Source organism: Oncorhynchus nerka, linkage group LG18 (assembly GCF_034236695.1).
Source record: "Oncorhynchus nerka isolate Pitt River linkage group LG18, Oner_Uvic_2.0, whole genome shotgun sequence".
Lineage (NCBI taxonomy): Eukaryota > Metazoa > Chordata > Actinopteri > Salmoniformes > Salmonidae > Oncorhynchus > Oncorhynchus nerka.
The window spans coordinates 31,185,065-31,204,749 of NC_088413.1; the positions used below are offsets into that span (position 1 = coordinate 31,185,065).

Consider the following 19,685-nt stretch of genomic DNA (forward strand, 5'->3'; position numbering starts at 1 on the left):
TTCCTTCGACCTCTTGAGAACCAAACCACCAATCAAAAAGACATACCGATCAAACAGCCATGCTTGTTCCCAGCCTTTCTAGGGAGATTTTCCTAGCCACCATGCTTCTACATCTGCATTGCTTGCTGTTTGGGGTTTTAGGCTGGGTTTCTGTACAGCACTTTGTGACATCGCTGATGTAAAAAGGGCTTTATAAATCAATTTGATTGACTGGTTGATTGCGAATTCAACATGGCTTTGTGATTCTGTATTTTGTCATTTACAGAACTGTTGTCGTGCCTCAGAAATCAACTCATAAGCCTGAAGGATAGCATCGTTAACAGTGTCCTAATCTGAGCTCTGGTGAAGAAATAAAGCGGCTTTCACACAAGAACACTTTGGAGGAGCAGTGACCAAATAGATGGCCAAAAGTATGTGGACACCTGCTCGTCAACATCTCATTCCAAAATCATGGGCATTAATAAGGATTTGGTTCCCCTTTTGCTGCTATAACAGCCTCCACTCTTCTGGCAAGGCTTTCCACTAGATGTGGAACATTGCTGCAAGGACTTGCTACCATTCAGCTACAAGAGCATTAGTGAGATCAGGCACTGATGTTGGGCGATTAGGCCAATTAGTTGATTTGATACTATACTAATGGTTGGAGAATTCAATGGCATGGTCCCATACTTAAGACAAAATTAATTATGACCTAACCTAATACCATTCAGACAGTAGTTAACAGTGGACTCACCTCAGTGAGACTGTGTGTGGTCCTGTGCTGTTCAGCTGGTTCCTCTGGGGGTTCAGGAGGAGGTGTAGTCTGGTTTACCTCTATTACCATGGTCCCATCAGGGTTCCCCAGACCCTCCTCACACCCCTCCTCCTCCTGGAAGAGACAGGTGATACAGATTACACAGACATACACTCCCTCAGGTACGTACACACAGACGTTTGAGTCCTATACCGTAGTTAAATTACTGAATTGTTGTTAAACCCATCATGGTGGCCATAAATATGATGTTGTGGGTAGAAATAAGTCAGCTATGATAAGTCAAGTCACCATCAGACAAACCTGACTGAACTATTTTGACGTGTACAGTAGGTGTTTGTTAGTGTGTGGGTATGTGTAGATACAGTAAGCTCCAAAAGTATTGGGACAGTGACACATTTTTGTGGGGGGTATGATATTTGTGCTTCTGTAACTTTCTCACCATTTTGTCCCATTACTTTCGGTCCCCTAAAATGGGGGGACTATGTACAAAAATTGTAAACCATTTCTAAACGGTTCACCCGATATGGATTAAAATACCCTCTGTTTAAAACTGACAGTCTGTACTTTAACCTCAAAGTCATTGTATCATTTACAATCAAAAGTGCTAGAGCAGTGGCTCCCAAACTTTTTATAGTCCCATACCTCTTCAAACATTCAACCTCCAGCTGCATACCCCCTCTAGCACCAGGGTCAGATCACTCTCAAATGTTGTTTTTTTGCCATCATTGTAAGCCTTCCACACACACACACTATACGATACATTTATTAAACATAAGAATGAGTGTGAGTTTTTGTCACCACCCGGCTCGTGGGAAGTGACAAAGAGCTCTTATAGGACCAGGGCACAAATAATAATAATAATTTATAATTTTGCTCTTTATTTAGCCATTTTACCTATAAAACCTTATTTGTTCATCGAAAATTGTGAATAACTCACCACAGGTTAATGAGAAGGGTATGCTTGAAAGGATGCACATAACTCTTCAATGTTGGGTTGTATTGGAGAGTCTCAGTCTTAAATCATTTTCCACACACAGTCTGTGCCTGTATTTAGATTTCATGCTAGTGAGTGCCGAGAATCCACTCTCACATAGGTACGTGGTTGCAAAGGGCATCCGTGTTTTAACAGCATGATTTGCCAAGGCAGGCTACTCTAAATGCAGCCCAATCCAGAAATCTGGCAGAGGCTTCTGATTAAATTAAATTTTTACATCCGTTTTGGGAAAGTACCTGCTGAATTGCGCAGCCAACTCACTCAGGTGCGTCGCTATATCACATTTAACATTGTCCGTAAGCGTGAGTTCATTTGCACACAAAAAATCATACAATGGTGGGAAGACCTTTGTGTTGTCCTTGTTAATGCAGACAGAGAAGAGCTCCAACTTCTTAATCATAGCCTCAATTGTGTCCCGCGCATTGTATATAGTTGCGGAGAGTCCCTGTAAACCTTAATTCAGATCATTCAGGCGAGAGAAAAAAATCACCCAGATAGGCCAGTCGTGTGAGAAATTCATCATCATGCAAGCGGTCAGACAAGTAAAAATGATGGTCAGTAAAGAAAACTTTAAGCTCATCTCAATTTTTTTTTTTAAATGTGTCATTACTTTGCTCCTTGATAACCAGCACACTTCTTCTGTATGTTGTAAAAGTGGTTATGGTTGCTGCCCATATCATTGCATAGTGCAGAAAATAGACAAGAGTTCAGGGCCTTACTTTAACAAAGTTAACCATTTTCACAGTAGTGTCCAAAACGTTTTTCAAGCGTTCATGCACGTGCGTTACCACTCCACTATGTCTCCCTGTCATGGCTTTTGCCATGTACAGATACCAACATGAGCAGCAGCTACGTTTGGCTACATACTGACGGTTAGTGGAATTCCCGCAAGAGAGTAACATTTTATGTGACTGGATGTTAATTATTTGACTAGGCTACCTGTATTCGACATTGTGTTGTTATTTCGCTTAACACTAGATGGTTTAATTTCATTTTTGGCAGTGAAACGAGGCTACTCAGTCGAGAAAAAAAAACCCCACACCAATGTTAAATATAAATGGACTGAAAATGTCCCAAAAATGTGTAAAAAAAAAGTGAATCGCATTTTTATTTGTCATACCCCAGACGGAATTGGGCCTACCCGTCCCAATACTTTTAGCTCATTGTATATTTAGTTATAAAGGGCTGTTGGGTGTACTGTATGCTAAATATGGTGATGTCTGATGCAATGTATACAAAAGTGAGTCTCAATTAAAGTCTTAGAATGAACAATCCCATTTTGTGTTTATTAAACATAAATAAGTTTAAAATACACCATATGAAAACCACACATACACGTCTAAACTACAAATCTGCATCATAAACTACATTCATTTTCTCATTAAGTGTCTTGGGAAAGAAATTAAGTAGTTGAATGGAAGTTATGAAATAAGCATTTGGGAACATCATATACAGTGCCTTCATAACATTTTCACACCCCTTGACCTTTTCCAAATTTTGTTGTTTTACCATGTAGGATAAAAATTTATTCAATTGACAAAAAAAAACATATCAACAATCTACACAAAATACTCTGTCAAAGTGGAAGAAAAATTCTAACATTTTTATTTTAAAAAATTGAAAAATAAAACAATATATCATAATTAAATAAGTATTTAACCCCCTGAGTCAATACATGTTAGAATCAACTTTGAGCCTTTCTGGGTAAGTCTAAGAGCTTTCCACACCTGGATTAACCAACAATTGCCTATTATTCTCTTCAAAAATCTTCAAGTTCTCGAAGCTATGCGCCAGAAGAGAAAAATAACTTCTCCCAGCCATGAAAGCTGCCAAAGCGTGTGGGTACATTGCTTACATCCACTATGACAAGCTTATTGTCCACCCGCAGAAAACACGCACACACCAACTGATTAATGGACTGCTGAATGTTTTTTTTTCTCGTTTGTTTGTTCTTTTCCATATTATGTATGTCTCTGAGAAGCTACCCAGGAAAGGGCAAAAACATTTGCTCATATTAATATATATGTAGCTTTAGAAATAAGGTTAATGAAAATCAATAACTTGCTAACATCAGATAGCATTCAAATATTAGCCATTTCTGTGACTCACTTAGATAATTCCTTTGATGATACAGCAGTAGTAATACAAGGAGAACATCTATAGAAGAGACAGGAATGCTTATGGGGGAGGTGTTGCTATATACAGTGCCTTCGGAAAGTATTCAGATCCATTGACTTTTTCCAAATTTTGTTACGTTACAGCTTTACTCTAAAATGTATTTTTAAAGTTAAAACAAGTTCTCAGCAATCTACACACAATACCCTATAATGACAAACCAAAAACAGGTTTAGGCATTTTTGCAAATTTAAAAACAAAAATACATTATTTTCATAAGTATTCAGACCCTTTGCTATGAGACTCAAAATTGAGCTCAAGTGCATCCTGTTTCCATTGATCATCTTTGAGATGTTTCTACAACTTGATTGGAGTCCACCTGTGGTAAATTCAATTGATTGGACATGATTTGGAAAGGCACACACCTGTTTATATAAAGGTCCCACAATTGACAGTGCGTGTCAAAGCAAAAACCAATCCATAAGGTCGAAGGAAAAACCTGGGGAAGGGTACCAAACATTTCTGCAGCATTGAACGTCTCCAAGAACACAGTGGGCTCCATCATTCTTAAATGGAAGAAGATTGGAACCACCAAGACTTCCTAGAGCTGGCCGCCCGGCCAAACTGAGAAATCGGGGGAGAAGGGCCTTGGTCAGGGAGATGACCAAGAACCCGATGGTTAGTCTGACAGAGCTCTAGAGTTCCTCTGTGGAGATGGGAGAATCTTCCAGAAGGACAACCATCTCTGCAGCACTCCACCAATCAAGCCTTTATGGGGTGAAGGTTCACCTTCCAAAAGGACAACGACCTTAAGTACCACTCTTTTCTCTGTATACAGCAAAGATGTCGCTCTTGCTGCTGGTGATTCTCTGATCCACCTCTACGCAGACAACACCATTCTGTATACTTCTAGGGCCGATTTCAAGTTTTCATAACAATCGGAAATCATTTTTTTTACACCTTTATTTAATCTTTATTTAACTGGGCAAGTCAGTTAAGAACACATTCTTATTTTCAATGACTGCCTAGGAACGGTGGGTTAACTGCCTCGTTCAGGGGCAGAACGACAGATTTTCACCTTGTCAGCTCGGGGGATCCAATCTTGCAACCTTACAGTTAACTAGTTCAACGCAATAACGACCTGCCTCTTGTTGCACTCCACAAGGAGACTGCCTGTTACGCGAATGCAGTAAACCAAGGTAAGTTGTTAGCTAGCATTAAACGTATCTTATAAAAAAACAATCATAATCACTAGTTAACTACACGATTGATGATATTACTACATATTATCTAGCGTGTCATGCGTTGCGTATAATCTGACTGAGCATACAAGTATCTAAGTAACTGAGCAGTGGTAGGCAGAAGCAGGTGCGTAAACATTCATTCAAACAGCACCTTTGTGCGTTTTGCCAGCAGCTCTTCGTTGTGCGTCAAGCATTGCGCTGTTTATGACTTCAAGCATATCAACTCCCGAGATGAGGCTGGTGTAACCGAAGTGAAATGGCTGGCTAGTTAGCGCACGCTAATAGCGTTTCAAACATCGCCCGCTCTGAGCCTTGGAGTGGTTGTTTCCCTTGCTCTGCATGGGTAACGCTGCTTCGATGGTGGCTGTTGTCGATGTATTGCTGGTTCGAGCCCAGGGAGGAGCAAGGAGAGGGACGGAAGCTATACTGTTACACTGGCAATACTAAAGTGCCTATAATAACATCCAATAGTCAAAGGTTAAGGAAATACAAATGGTAAAGAGAGAAATAGTCCTATAATTCCTATAATAACTACAACCTAAAACTTCTTACCTGGGAATATTGAAGACTCATGTTAAAAGGAACCACCAGCTTTCATATGTTCTATTGTTCTGGGCAAGGAACTTAAACGTTAGCTTTCTTACATGGCAAATATTGCACTTTTACTTTTTCCAACACTTTGTTTTTGCATTATTTAAACCAAATTGAACATGTTTATTATTTATTTGAGGCCAAATTGATTTTATTGGTGTATTATATTAAGTTAAAATAAGTGTTCATTCAGTATTGTTGTAATTGTCATTATTACAAACAAAAAAAGGCTGATTAATCGGTATCGGCTTCTTCGGTCCTCCAATAATCGGTATCGGCATTGAAAAATCATAAATCGGTCGACCTCTACTCTGGACGGTTCTGACTTAGAATATGTGGACAACTACAAATACCTAGGTGTCTGGTTAGACTGTAAACTCTCCTTCCAGACTCACATTAAGCATTTCCAATCCAAAATTAAATCTAGAATCGGCTTCCTATTTCGCAACAACGCATCCTTCACTCATGCTGCCAAACATACCCTCGTAAAACTGACTATCCTGACGATCCTTGACTTCGGCGATGTAATTTACAAAATAGCCTCCAACACTTAACAAATTGGATGCAGTCTATCACAGTGCCATCCGTTGTCACCAAAGCCTCATATTCTACCCACCACTGCGACCTGTATGCTCTCGTTGGCTGGCCCTCGCTTCATATTCGCCGCCAAACCCACTGGCTCCAGGTCATCTATAAGTCTTTGCTAGGTAAGGCCCCGCCTTATCTCAGTTCACTGGTCACCATAGCATCACCCACCCGTAGCACGCACTCCAGCAGGTATATTTCACTGGTCACCCCCAAAGCCAATTCCTCCTTTGGCCGCATTTCCTTCCAGTTCTCTGTTGCCAATGACTGGAACGAATTGCAAAAATCACTGAAGCTAGATACTCATATCTCCCTCACTAACTTTAAGCACCAGCTGTCAGAGCAGCTCGCAGATCACTGCACCTGTTCATAGCCCATCTGTAAATAGCCCATCCAACTACCTCATCCCCATTCTGAATTTATTTATCTTGCTCCTTTGCACCCAAGTATCTCTATTTGCACATTAATCGTCTGCACATCTACCATTCCAGTGTTTAATTGCTATATTGTAATTACATCGCCACCATGGCCTATTTATTGCCTTTACCTCCCTTATCTTACCTCATCTGCACACACTGTATATAGACTTTTTCTATTCTGTTATTGACTGTATGTTTGTTCATTCCATGTGTAACTCTGTTGTTGTTTGTGTCGCACTGCTTTGCTTTATCTTGGCCAGGTCAAAGTTGTAAATGAGAACTTGTTCTCAACTAGCCTACCTGGTTAAATACAGGTGAAATGAAATTTTAAAAAGTACACAGCCAAGACAATGCAGGAGTGGCTTTGGGACAAGTCTCTGAATGTCCTTGAGAGGCCCAGCCAGAGCCCGGACTTGAACCCAATCGAACATCTCTGGAGCGACCTGAAAATAGCTGTGCAGCAACGCTCCCCATCCAACCTGACAGAGCTCGAGAGGATCTGCAGAGAAAAATGGGAGAAACTCCTCAAATACAGGTGTTCCAAGCTTGTAGCGTCATCCCCAAGAAGACTCGAGGATGTAATCGCTGCCAAAGGTGCTTCAACAAAGTACTGAGTAAAGGGTCTGAATACTTATGTAAATGTGATATTTCAGAGTGTGCAAAGCTATCATCAAGGCAAAGGGTGGCTACTTCGAAGAATCTAAAATATATGGTTTTGTTTGGTTATTACATGATTCCATACATGTTATTTCACAGTTTTGATGTCTTCACTATTATTCTACAATGTAGAAAATAGTCCAAATAAAATAAAAACCCTTGAATGAGTAGGTGTCAAACTTTTGACTGGTACTTTTTCTTGATGTGAAGTCATATTACGTCTGCCGTTTTTGATCGACCCAAGACAGTTCTATGGAAACACACAGCGATAGGCAACTGTCATCTATTTTCTACGCAAACTTTCTAAATGTCAATGAAAAATCTCTGGGCAAATTTATGGAAACATAGTTAATGAGTTGAATCAGCTGTTTTTTGTCTGGGGCTACTACAACAAATGTGTGCTGTTGGGGGTACTTGAGGACTGGAGTTGGGAACCACTGGCCAACACAGTACAAAAACATTTTTTATGCCTTATACACTGAGTGTGCAAAACAATAGTATCACCTTCCTAATATGGAGTTACATCCCTTTTTGCCATCAGAACATCCTCAATTCGTCGGGGCATTTGACTCAAAAGGTCTCCAGTGTCCAGGTCTCTCGATGTCCTTCGGGTGGTGGACCACTCTTGATACACACGGGAAACAGCAGCATTGCAGTTCTTGACACACTCAAACAGGTGCGCCCGGCACTTACTAACATACCCCGCACTTAAATCTTTTGTCTTGCCCATTCACCCTCTGAACGGCACACATACAGTGGGGCAAAAAAGTATATAGTCAGCCACCAATTGTGCAAGTTCTCCCACTTAAAAAGATGAGAGGCCTGTAATTTTCATCATAGGTACACTTCAACTATGACACACAAAATGAGAGAAAGAAAAATACAGAAAATCACATTGTAGGATTTAATGATTTTGTTTTGCAAATTATGGTGGAAAATAAGTATTTGGTCAAAAACAAAAGTTTCTCAATACTGTTATATACCCTTTGTTGTCAATGACAGAGGTCAAACGTTTTCTATAAGTATTCACAAGTTTTTCACACACTGTTGCTGGTATTTTGGCCCATTCCTCCATGCAGATCTCCTCTAGAGCAGTGATGTTTTGGGGCTGTTGCTGGGCAACACATACTTTCAACTCCCTCCAAAGATTTTCTATGGGGTTGAGATCTGGAGACTGGCTAGGCCACTCCAGGACCTTGAAATGCTTCTTACGAAGCCACTCCTTTGTTTCCCGGGCGGTGTGTTTGGGATCATTGTCACGTTTCATCTTCAATGCCCTTGCTGATGGAAGGTTTTCACTCAAAATCTCACGATACATGGCCCCATTCATTCTTTCCTTTAAACGGATCAGTCGTCCTGGTCCCTTTGTAGAAAAACAGCCCCAAAGCATGATGTTTACACCCCCATGCTTCACAGTAGGTATGGTGTTCTTTGGATGCAACTCAGCATTCTTTGTCCTCCAAACACGACGAGTTGAGTTTTTACCAAAAAGTTATATTTTGGTTTCATCTGTCCATATGACATTCTCCCAATCTTCTTCTGGATCATCCAAATGCTCTCTAGCAAACTTCAGACGGGCCTGGACATGTACTGGCTTAAGCAGGAGGACATGTCTGGCACTGCAGGATTTGAGTCCCTGGCGGTGTAGTGTGTTACTGATGGTAGGCTTTGTTACTTTGGTCCCAGCTCTCTGCGGGTCATTCACTAGGTCCCCCCGTGTGGTTCTGGGATTTTTGCTCACCGTTCTTGTGATCATTTTGACCCCACGGGGTGAGATCTTGCGTGGAGCCCCAGATCGAGGGAGATTATCAGTGGTCTTGTATGTCTTCCATTTCCTAATAATTGCTCCCACAGTTGATTTCTTCAAACCAAGCTGCTTACCTATTGCAGATTCAGTCTTCCCAGCCTGGTGCAGGTCTACAATTTTGTTTCTGGTGTCCTTTGACAGATCTTTGGTCTTGGCCATAGTGGAGTTTGGAGTGTGACTGTTTGAGGTTGTGGACAGGTGTCTTTTATACTGATAACAAGTTCAAACAGGTGCCATTAATACAGGTAATGAGTGGAGGACAGAGGAGCCTCTTAAAGAAGAAGTTACAGGTCTGTGAGAGCCAGAAATCTTGCTTGTTTGTAGGGGACCAAATACTTATTTTCCACCATAATTTGCAAATAAATTCATAAAAAATCATATAATGTGATTTTCTGGATTTTTTTCTCTCATTTTGTTTGTCATATTTGAAGTGTACCTATGATGCAAATTACAGGCTTAAAAAAAATATTATTTAAACCGTCTCCTGCCCTTCATCTACACTGATTGAAGTGAATTTAACAAGTGACATGAATAAGGGATCATACTATAGGTTTCACCTGCATTCGTGGAAAGAGCAGTTGTTCCTAATGTTTTGTACACTCAGCGTATATCACAGGTCTGGAAGCAACATTCCTCCCGAATATTCAACACTAAAACATGTTACTCTCGTAATTCCAAATTCAACTGCGAATCTTTTGACAATTCATCTTTGTCTTTAATGCAGGGTTTGATCTAAACGTCAGAAGCTATTGAGTGGAATGGTTTTCTGCTGGTGTATCCTGAGGTAGCTCCTCTCTGAGAACCTCTTCCTGCAGTGCGAACCACCTCTCCCGTGTGGACCTTCAGGTGCATCTTCAGCTGGTGCTGGTGGTAGAATCTCTTCTCACACTGGTGGCAGCTGTATTATTTCTCCCCTGTGTGGACCCTCTGGTGTCTCTTCAGGTTGCCAGCATGGGCAAAGCGCATGTTACACTGGGTACAGCTGAAGGGTTTCTCCCCTGTGTGGACCCTCTGGTGCCTCTTCAGGTCACCAGCCTGGGCGAAGCGAATATGACACTGGGTACAGCTGTAGGGTTTCTCCCCTGTGTGGACCCTCTGGTGGATTTCCACCTTCTGGGGACAGCTGAAGCCTTTGTTACAGAACGCGCAGAGGAACCGTTTCTCTTTACTTTTTCCTGATGTTGCTCCCCCACCCAGAGCCTGGGCTCTAACCCTGTCGTTTGAATTCAATACCTGATCGAAAAGGACATGGCTGTGTGAATCGGAAGGCCCCATTGACGTGGACACTGGGTTGTGATCCCTGAACTTGTGTAAAGGGGAGTGGGTCCCAACATTTAGATTTGTCTCCAAGCTTTCCCTGTAGTCTAAGAAGTCACTGCTGTTGCCCTGCGAGTGTCCTTCTCCTAAATGAGTCTTGTCTTCATTCCATTTCAGAGCGTCGCCCTCCACTTTCACAGTCACATCATCTAAGGCCAGACCCTCCCCTTTCTCATCCAGGCACTTTTCAGAGTATACACTACTACTACTGTACCGGTTCCAGTCCCCTCTCATTGGATTAGACTGTGTATCTAAGCCCACAGGCATGTCACCAGGTATCATCTGTGTCTCTGTAGCGTATGAACAGGACGGATCATTGACAGTCTGTAACGAGTCACTTGGGTCCTGATGGGACAGAACCGTCGTCGGGCTATGGTTACCATAAAGTAAATACTCTGAGTGGGGAGCAGGAGGAGAGCCCAGTCGCTCCAGCCCCATTGAAGTGTTGGGGTATGTCTCTGTCTTGAAGATGGTGTTCTGTGTTCCACTGACCTCCGTGATGCTGCTGGGCTGTGCTGGGGCGGTGGTTGGGTCCTCCTTGGCTACAGGGGGTGCTCCAGCCACTGCAGTCTGGCAGTCTCTGCTGTGCCGTGGTTCCTCTTCTCCTTCAGCCATCTCCTGCTTAACCCCAGGACCTGCAGCCTCTACATCTGCAGACTGACACAAGAAGAAAGGAGGATATTCCGGTACATGAGTTGAATAACAATGTCATAGGGAAGTCTCACGAGAAATGAGGATGTAGATGTGCAATGCTTTCGAAAAGTATTCAGACCCCTTCACTTTTTCCACACTTTGTTATGTTACAGCCTTATTCAGAATGTCCTCAATCAACTCACAACACCCCATAATGACTAAGCGAAAACATTTATAGACATTTTTGCAATTGTATTAAAAATAAACATTAAAACTTTAATTTGCTATAAAGCAATTGAGCTCAGGTGCATCCTGGTTCCATTGATCGACCTTGAGATGTTTCTACAACTTAATTTGAGTGCACCTGTGGTAAATTAAATTGTCTGGACATGATTTGGAAAGGCACACACCTGTGTATAAAAGGTCCCACAGCTGACAGTGCATGTCAGAGCAAAAACCAAGCAATGAGGTACAAGGAATTGTTTGTAGAGCTCCGAAACAAGATTGTGTCGAGGCACATATCTGGGGAAGGGTACCCAAAAAAAACTCTGCACCATTGAAGGTCCCCAAGAACACATTGACCTTTATTCTTAAATAGAAGAAGTTTGTAACCACCAAGACCAAACTGTGCAATTGGGGGAGAAGAGCCTTGGTCAGGGAGGTGACCAAGGACCCGATAAGCACTGTGACAGCGCTCCAGAGTTCCTCTGTGGAGATGGGAGAACCTTCCAGAAAGCATCAACCATCTCTGCAGCACTCCACCAATAAGGTATTTATGGTAGAGTGGCCAGACGGAAGCCAATCAGTAAAAGGCACATGACAGCCCACTTGGAGTTTGCTAAAAGGCACCCAAAGGACTCTCAGACCATGAGAAACAAGATTCTCTGGTCTGATGAAACCAAGACTCAATGCCAAGTGTCACGTCTGGAGGAAACCAGGCATCGATCATCACCTGGCCAATACCATCCCTACGGTGAAGCATGGTGGTGGCAGAATCATGCTGTGGGGATGTTTTTCAGAGGCAGGGACTGAGAGACTAGTCAGGATTGAGGGAAAGATGAACGGAACAAAGTAAGAGAGATCCTTGTTAGAAACCTGCTCAGGACCTAAGACTGGGGTGAAGTTTCATCTTCCAACAGGACAATGACCCTAAGCACACAGCCAAGACCACGCAGGAGTGGCTTTGTGACAAGTCTCTGAATATCCTTGAGTGGCCCAGCCAGAGCCTGGAATTGAACTCGATCGAACATCTCTGGAGTGACCTGAAAATAGCTGTGCATCCAACCTGACAGAGCTTGAGAGGATCTACAGAGAAGGATGGGAGTAACTCTTCAAATACAGGTGTTCCAAGCTTGTAGTGTCATCCCCAAGAAGACTCGAGTCTGTAATCGCTGACAAAGAGGCTTCAACCAAGTACTGAGTAAAGGGTCTGGATACTTATGTAAATGTAATATTTCATTTTTTACATTTAAAAAAAAAATATTTGCCATTATGGGGTACTGTGTGTAGATTGATGTATGAAAAAACAATTGAATCAATTTCAGAATAAGGCTGTAATGTAGAAAATGCACTGTAAGGAACTAAAAAGCTGAGGGGAGCCTTTGGGAAATAAACGGGCCACATTTGATTGACAAAGTAACACTATTACACTAACCTCTATCATGATAACGTGCTGGGTTGAGGTTCCACTCCCCTCATCAACAGTGATTGATTGGTCATCTCTCCATGTAGTGTGTTCAGCTGGCTTCACAAAGCTTCTGTGGCCTCCAGTGAGATGTCCTTCACCTGAGAGTGATTGGGAGAAAAGAGGTGGTTAGGTACACTATTGACAGTTTTGACACTGTAAGGTAACACTTCTCATAACTTCTTGATACACTTTTTGTAGATTGATTTATGTTCCATGCATCATATTATTTTCAATTAGCAATAGGAAATGTTGTAAATCAAGAATCTGGTTAAAATATGATAGTGTCTTTGTTCAAGATAACTAAGGAATCAGTGGAATTATTCCTTGCAATCCAAAAACTGACCAACACCCAATTTTGGTTAACCATGTGTACTTAACACATGTAAAGCCACACGTGCGCTGAGGGGAACAGGGCACTATGGCCGGCAGTCTTGGCCTTCTGCTAAATGTACCTCTTGCCATTCCTCTGAAACGGTCGAGGATCTTGACACTACTGGGACGACTGGCGAGGACGCGCTCTCGCATTGTCCTCTCTGCGCGCTCCCGTGCCACCTTTAGTTCCAGTAGTTGTAGTTTCCTCCGCAATGCCCTGTTTTCTTTCTGGCTTTGAGTTATTTCCAAACGAAACACTGCATAGTCGTCGTCTACGAGTTTACAGATCTCTGCCACGGCTGCATTCGCTAACACCTCCATGACGGAGGCTATTTGAGTGTGAAAAACCATATAGTTAGTCATTGTTAGCAGCTAGCTAGCGTTGCCTAAATAAATGTCAACCAAATCCTATCTCCAACGCGAATTAAAAACGCTAACGTAGAAATTGTAATTGGACACTGCGGTTTTGTTGTTTGCGCCAAAGTCTGACCAAAGGCAGTACAGAAACTCTTTGGTCCAGCAATTGTGACGCAGACAAGAAGAACTAACTACTTCCGAGTCACGGATTTTTGGAATCCTGAGTAAGAGTCCTGTAGTGCCAACATAATGTAAAATGTCCACAATTATCGATCTATTTTATACTAGTTATCATACAAATAATACTTGAAAGTATTTCTATGTGATTCATGTTTTATTTTTTAAATCCTAAATTATCAACAATGTTTTTTGTGTGTGTTAGTCCTATCATTTATTGGACTGTACCACAGGAGGTTGGTGGCACCTTAATAGGGGAGGACGGGCTCATGGTAACAGCTGGAGTGGAACATTATCAAATGTTATTCCATTCGCGCCTTTCCAGACATTATTATGAGCCGTCCTCCCCTTAGCAGCCTCCACTGGATTGTACCGCAGAGTGAGCAGCAACGCTCCTTGGGGTGTAAACTTTGTGGATTTGGAATGTAGAAGTTCTCCTGAGTAGAATGATTTTCCCTTTTACTGAGACACAACGTACACGCAATTGTGTATTTGTATTGGTATTTATTATGGATCCCAGGCAGCAGCTACTCTTCCTGGGGGCCAGCTAAATTAAGGCAATTATACAATTTAAAAAACCTTACAATACATTTACAACAGATTTCACAACACATTAAGTGTGTGCCCTCAGGCCCCTACTCTACTACCACATATCTACAACACAAAATCCATGTGTATGTGTGTGTATAGTGTGTATGTTATTGTGTGTGTGTGTATGCATATGTCTGTGCCTATGTTTGTTGCTTCACAGTTCCCCTTGTTCCATAAGGTGTATTTTTATCAGTTTTTTTAAATCTAATTTTACTGCTTGCATGTGTTATTTGGAGTCATGGCTCTATGTAGTATTGTGTGTCTCCCATAGTCTGTTCTGAACTTGGGGACCGTGAAGAGACCCCTGGTGTCCCATGTCTTATGTGGTATGCATGGGTGTCTAAGCTGTGTGCAAGTAGTTCAAATAGACAGCTCGGTGCATTCAACATGTCAATTACTCTCACAAATCCACTTTGGGCCAGGAGAGATTGACATGCATATTATTAATGTTTCTCTCTGTGTACATCCAAGGGCCAGCCTGCTGCCCTGTTCTGAGCCTATTGCATTTTTCCTAAGTCCCTCTTTGTGGTACCTGACCACCCAACTGAACAGTAAACCAGGTGTGACAAAACTAGGGCCTGCAGGACCTGCCTTGATGATAGTGCTGTGCAGAAGGCAGAGTAGCGCTTTATTATGGACAGACGTCTCCCCATCTTAGCTACTGTTGTATCAATATGTTTTGACCATGACAGTGTTACTCCAAGCAGTTTAGTTTTTGAAATATTTAGGACTAACCTATTCCTTGCCACCCATTCTGAAACTAACTGTACCTCTTTGTTAGTGTTGAGTCTTCCGCATACATAGACACACTGGCTTTTCTCAACATTATATTGTTATGATTAGAACACAGGAAAATCCAAACTCAGAGGGGGAAATGTAGTGTTACACTTTAATGCCAGCACACCAAGCAACAAGTCATGTGAGAATGTGAGCATACCCAGATGCTCAACTGAGGCACTTAGTCATCCAAAAAAAAATCTTACCCCAAGACACTTCACATGACAACCATAATAGGTCAGCTAAAGAATGGTGCCCAGATATCCCCTGCATACATCTCAAGCCACAGTGCTACGATTTCTCCCCATTGTGGACACTCTTATGTCTGGTAAGGTTACTCAGGAAGAAGAAGCTCTTGTAACATAGTTTACACTTGAAGGGCCTCTCCTTGGTGAGAACGGTCTGGTGCCTCTTCACATAGTTTGCCTCAGTGAAGCAGTTCCCAAAAGTGGGGCAGGCGTACAGCTTGTCAGCGTCCGTCCTAATGCTCGACCTCTCACGTTGTGACCCAATGACACTAGAGGTAGAAACAGAAGCAACCACCCTCATGTGGTTAGTCTTTGAGCTCCCTCCTTGACCTCAAGCCATTGTTTGGGTGTTGTTGGTATGGTGTGCTGTGCTGTGTTATAGGCTAGATACCTCTTGTGTTGAACACCCATCCTGTATTGGTGGGGTAACCATGAGGTAACTGAGGAAGGCCTAGAGCTTCTATGGACCCAGTCACAAAGCATTAGATGAGATCCTGAAAGAGAAGACAAACTTCCTATTAGACTACCACCAGGGGGGTCACCCACAACTCTCTGTGAAGGCTGAAGCCCAGGGTGACCTGCTCAGTTCATCATGGATACTCTGGTGTTTGTATCATAGGAACAGGAGGGTCTATCTCTATCAGCCCCAGGTTCGGCTCCATCCCTGCACTGAGCCTGAAGAGAATGGTCTGGGCTGCAGACTGGATCCCTGACTGGAGCCTCTGTCTCACTGATGACCACCAGGACTGAAGTTGTTCAGTCCACCTGTCCACTGGTTGTGTTTTGTGCAATGGTGGAGTCTCTGTCCCTTGCGGTTCGGTCCTGGTTCTGACTCGGGAAGGAAGAGCAATGGCTTCTGATCCAGGGTCAGGGTTTGTGACCAGCCGCTTTAGAGTCTCTCACCCAGCATGGACTGCAGACAAATGATAAAGATAACAAATGGGCAATTTCATGTAAAAGGATCCATGAGCACTGTCATGACATTTGCCTGGGGTTAGGTTTATGACAGTCATAAATACCTCTTCCCCCCTTTTTCCTCTCTCTACCCTACTGATTTGACATTTGAAAACCCCTTGGTTAACATAGAGATTCTGGGAACATCAGAAGGTGGGGGGAAATGAACTATATTCTGGTAATCCGACCAATTGAACATATGCGTTGGTACTTAATGAATATGATGTCAGTTCGGTTGTCATCTGAGACATAATCATCGATGATAGAATGACAAACTCTACCGTGGAAAGTCTACACATCAGAGTTATCGGATTCACATGGAATTGTTGTTCAATTTAAATGTTTGAATATAAAATTATTAGTGAAAAGATTAAATGTAATTTTAGCTTCCAAATGAGAGATTTGAGTGGCCCGCCCCTGTGAAGAGACATGGGTTATAAAACTTTTCAAACACACCCTTCTCGCTCCACTATATAAAGCCTTGGCGAAAATGTAACCTCCTGTTCCAAGTACCTGAGGTCTGCAGCCTCTGCATTAAAAGGACTAACATGTCAACTACAGAACTAAGCCAACCTCAGCGTGAGCTTTGGTTGCGAATGGTATTAACTTTGAACTCTTATTCACTACAGAAGTGATACCTCCTAGCCGTTGAGTTATAGTCACAGCAGCTGCAAACGCGGGCTAGGAAAGAACAGACAGAGTATCCCATCTACCACACAACGACATTACTACAATGTATCCAATTGACCACCAGAGACATTCTTCAAAGGACTCGGTTTGGCAACACGGCCTTCCTTCTACCACCAACCTACCAAAGCACAGCTCAGAGAAAATATTTATTGCATTTTCCTTTTCCAAATGGGCGGTAATTTAGAATGCATAAGATGCTGTATTTACGATAGCACAGCTTCTCCCTTTGTCCCTCAGTCTTCCCGCTCTTTCACTCAAACCCAGCCCCTTTTCTTTTGTGTAACCAGCTGTCATATCTGTTCCGCCCGCTAGGGACGTTTTCCTTTATGACGTCATTTGTAATCAAGGTATAATTCATTCTTTGTATATGTAATTCTGTGTGATTAGTTAGGTATTTAGTAAATAAATAATTAAACCCAATTTTGTATTGCTGATTCAACTTGTTAGCCAGGGTTTGTGAAGATAACCAAGAATTTACAACTTTCAGATGAGACTGAATTAAGGTGACGATTAATATTGACTGCTATTGATGTAAAATATGACTAGGTCTTTAAAAGTTTATTTGGAAGATAACAGCTCTATAAATATTATTTTGTGGTGCCCGACTCTCTAGTTAATTACATTTACATGATTAGCTCAATCAGGATTTTATAAAATAACATGTCATATCACTTAATCCGGCATAGCCAAAGACACAACAACACCAACACGTGAAAATCATAGGATCATGTCAAATTGGGTGTCAAATGAAAGGTAAGAGTCTATATTTTTGGGAAATGTAGGCATATATACAGATTTAAACCATTTTATATACTAAAAAAATAGTAATAAGCAAAGGCTTTGATTGCTGGTCAAACAAAATAGCTTATTATTTTAGGGTGTTGTTATAGGCCACCAAGTACTAACAGTCAGTATCTAGATAATGTGGTGAAATGCTTGATAGCTTGTGATGTAGACAGAGAGGGCTACTTCCTTGGGGACCTGAATATTGACTGGTTTTCATCAAGAGGAAGCTTCTCTGTAACCAGTGCCTGTAATCTGGTTCAGGTTATTAATCAACCTACCACGGTGTTTACAAACACCACAGGAACTGTGTAATCCTCATGTAATGATCACATTTGTACTAATACTGTAGAACTATATTCTAAAGATATATCCGTATCCATTGGATGAACACAATATAGTGGCTATATCAAGGAAAGCCAAGGTTCCAAAGGCTGGGCCTAAAATAATGTATAAGATCATACACAAATATTTGTAAGAAGCACCCAGATGCTGCATTTGATGAATTTATGAAATTGCTTCTTCCAATTATTAACACACATGCAGCAGTTAAGAAACTAACTGTTCGAACTGTTAAGGCTCCATGGGTTGATGAGGAATTTAAAAACTGTATGGATGAAAGAGATGGGGGTTAAAAGGAGTGTACAATATGTCTGGCTGCACATCTGACTGGCTGACTGCAAATGGAGAAATTATGTGACAAAAAGAAGAAGAAACTTTATTATGAGGCCAAGATCAATGATATAAAGAATTAGAGAAAACAAACTTGAGTACTTTAAATTAAATTATGGGCAGAAATACAAATTCAACTCCATCTTTCCTCAAGTCAGATTGGCAACATCAAATGCTTTTGTGATGAATAACCAACCATTTGAATGATTACTTCATTGGCAAAGTGGGCAAACTTAGGCAGGAAATGCCAAGAACGAACAGAAACCCATCGTATTCATGCATAAAAAAAACAAGTAATGAAAAAAGCATTTTAAGTTTGAATTTTGTTACTGTGAGAGAGGTGGAAAAAAGTATTGTTATTGATCAATATTTGTCCTCGGGCCTGGAGGTAGGCCAAAGTCATTCTGCTACCCAAGAATGGTAAGGTGACCTTTACTGGTTTTAACAGCCGACCTATCAGCTTGCTGCCAGTTCTTAGCAAACTTGGAAAAAATTGTGTTTGAACAATATAGACTTTCAGAATTCTTAAAAAGAAGGGCACTCAACATGTACTAGACTGACACAAATGACTGATGATTGGTTAAAATAAATTGATAATAAGAAGATTGTGGGAGCTATACTGTTACATTTCAGTGCAGCCTTTGATGATTCAACCCTATATGTGTCAGCAACCACAGCTAGTGAAATCACTGCAACACAAAGTGACCCTAAGCATGGAGTTGCAGTCAGTTTTAGAATGGGTGACCAGTAATAAACTGGTCCCGACATATCTACAGTATTATACAGAGCACAGGAGCTTGGTGGCACTTTAATTGGGGCTTGTGGTAATAGCTGTAGCTAATGGAATAGCCATTCCAGCCACTATTACGAGCCGTCCTCCCCTCAGCATCCTCCTCTGATACAGACACATGATGGCAAGGAACTCCCTTCCATCTAATATAGCACAAGTTAACCGCAAACCTGGTTTAAAAAAAAACAAATAAAGCAACACCTCACGTTACTACAACAGCTCTCCCCCATGTGACCAACTTTGTGTGTATGTACTGAAATGTACAGTGACTTCAGAAAGTATTCATACCTCTTGACTTATTCCACATTGTTGTTACAGCCTGAATTCAAAATGGATTAAAAATAACAATTCTCACCCATCTACACACAATACCCCATAATTACAAAGTGAAAACGTATTTTATTTTATTTAATTTAAATTTGAGCAAATTTCTTCAAATCATCACCATGAACATTCAAATCCATAATTATG

At 41.6% G+C, this 19,685-nt stretch overlaps 1 protein-coding gene across 1 annotated transcript; it reads right to left on the bottom strand.

Moving 5' to 3' along the window:
• Window positions 1-9,557: 9,557 nt before the first annotated feature.
• Window positions 9,558-13,700, bottom strand: LOC115146719 (Wilms tumor protein homolog). Its single transcript, XM_065003992.1, has 3 exons — window positions 13,256-13,700; window positions 12,771-12,901; window positions 9,558-11,140 (listed from the first exon to the last, which is right to left on the bottom strand). Exons 1-3 carry the CDS (start codon window positions 13,536-13,538, stop codon window positions 10,070-10,072), a joined length of 1,485 nt encoding a protein of 494 aa, XP_064860064.1. The 5' UTR covers window positions 13,539-13,700; the 3' UTR covers window positions 9,558-10,069.
• Window positions 13,701-19,685: the final 5,985 nt, after the last annotated feature.

Coding starts and splice junctions, on each gene's coding strand:
- LOC115146719 (XM_065003992.1), bottom strand. CDS start 13,538: ATGACTAACTATATGGTTTTTCACACTCAAATAGCCTCCGTCATGGAG. Junction 12,902..13,255: donor TTTCAGAGGAATGGCAAGAG/GTACATTTAGCA, acceptor AATCACTCTCAG/GTGAAGGACATCTCACTGGA. Junction 11,141..12,770: donor AGCACGTTATCATGATAGAG/GTTAGTGTAATA, acceptor TTCTTGTGTCAG/TCTGCAGATGTAGAGGCTGC.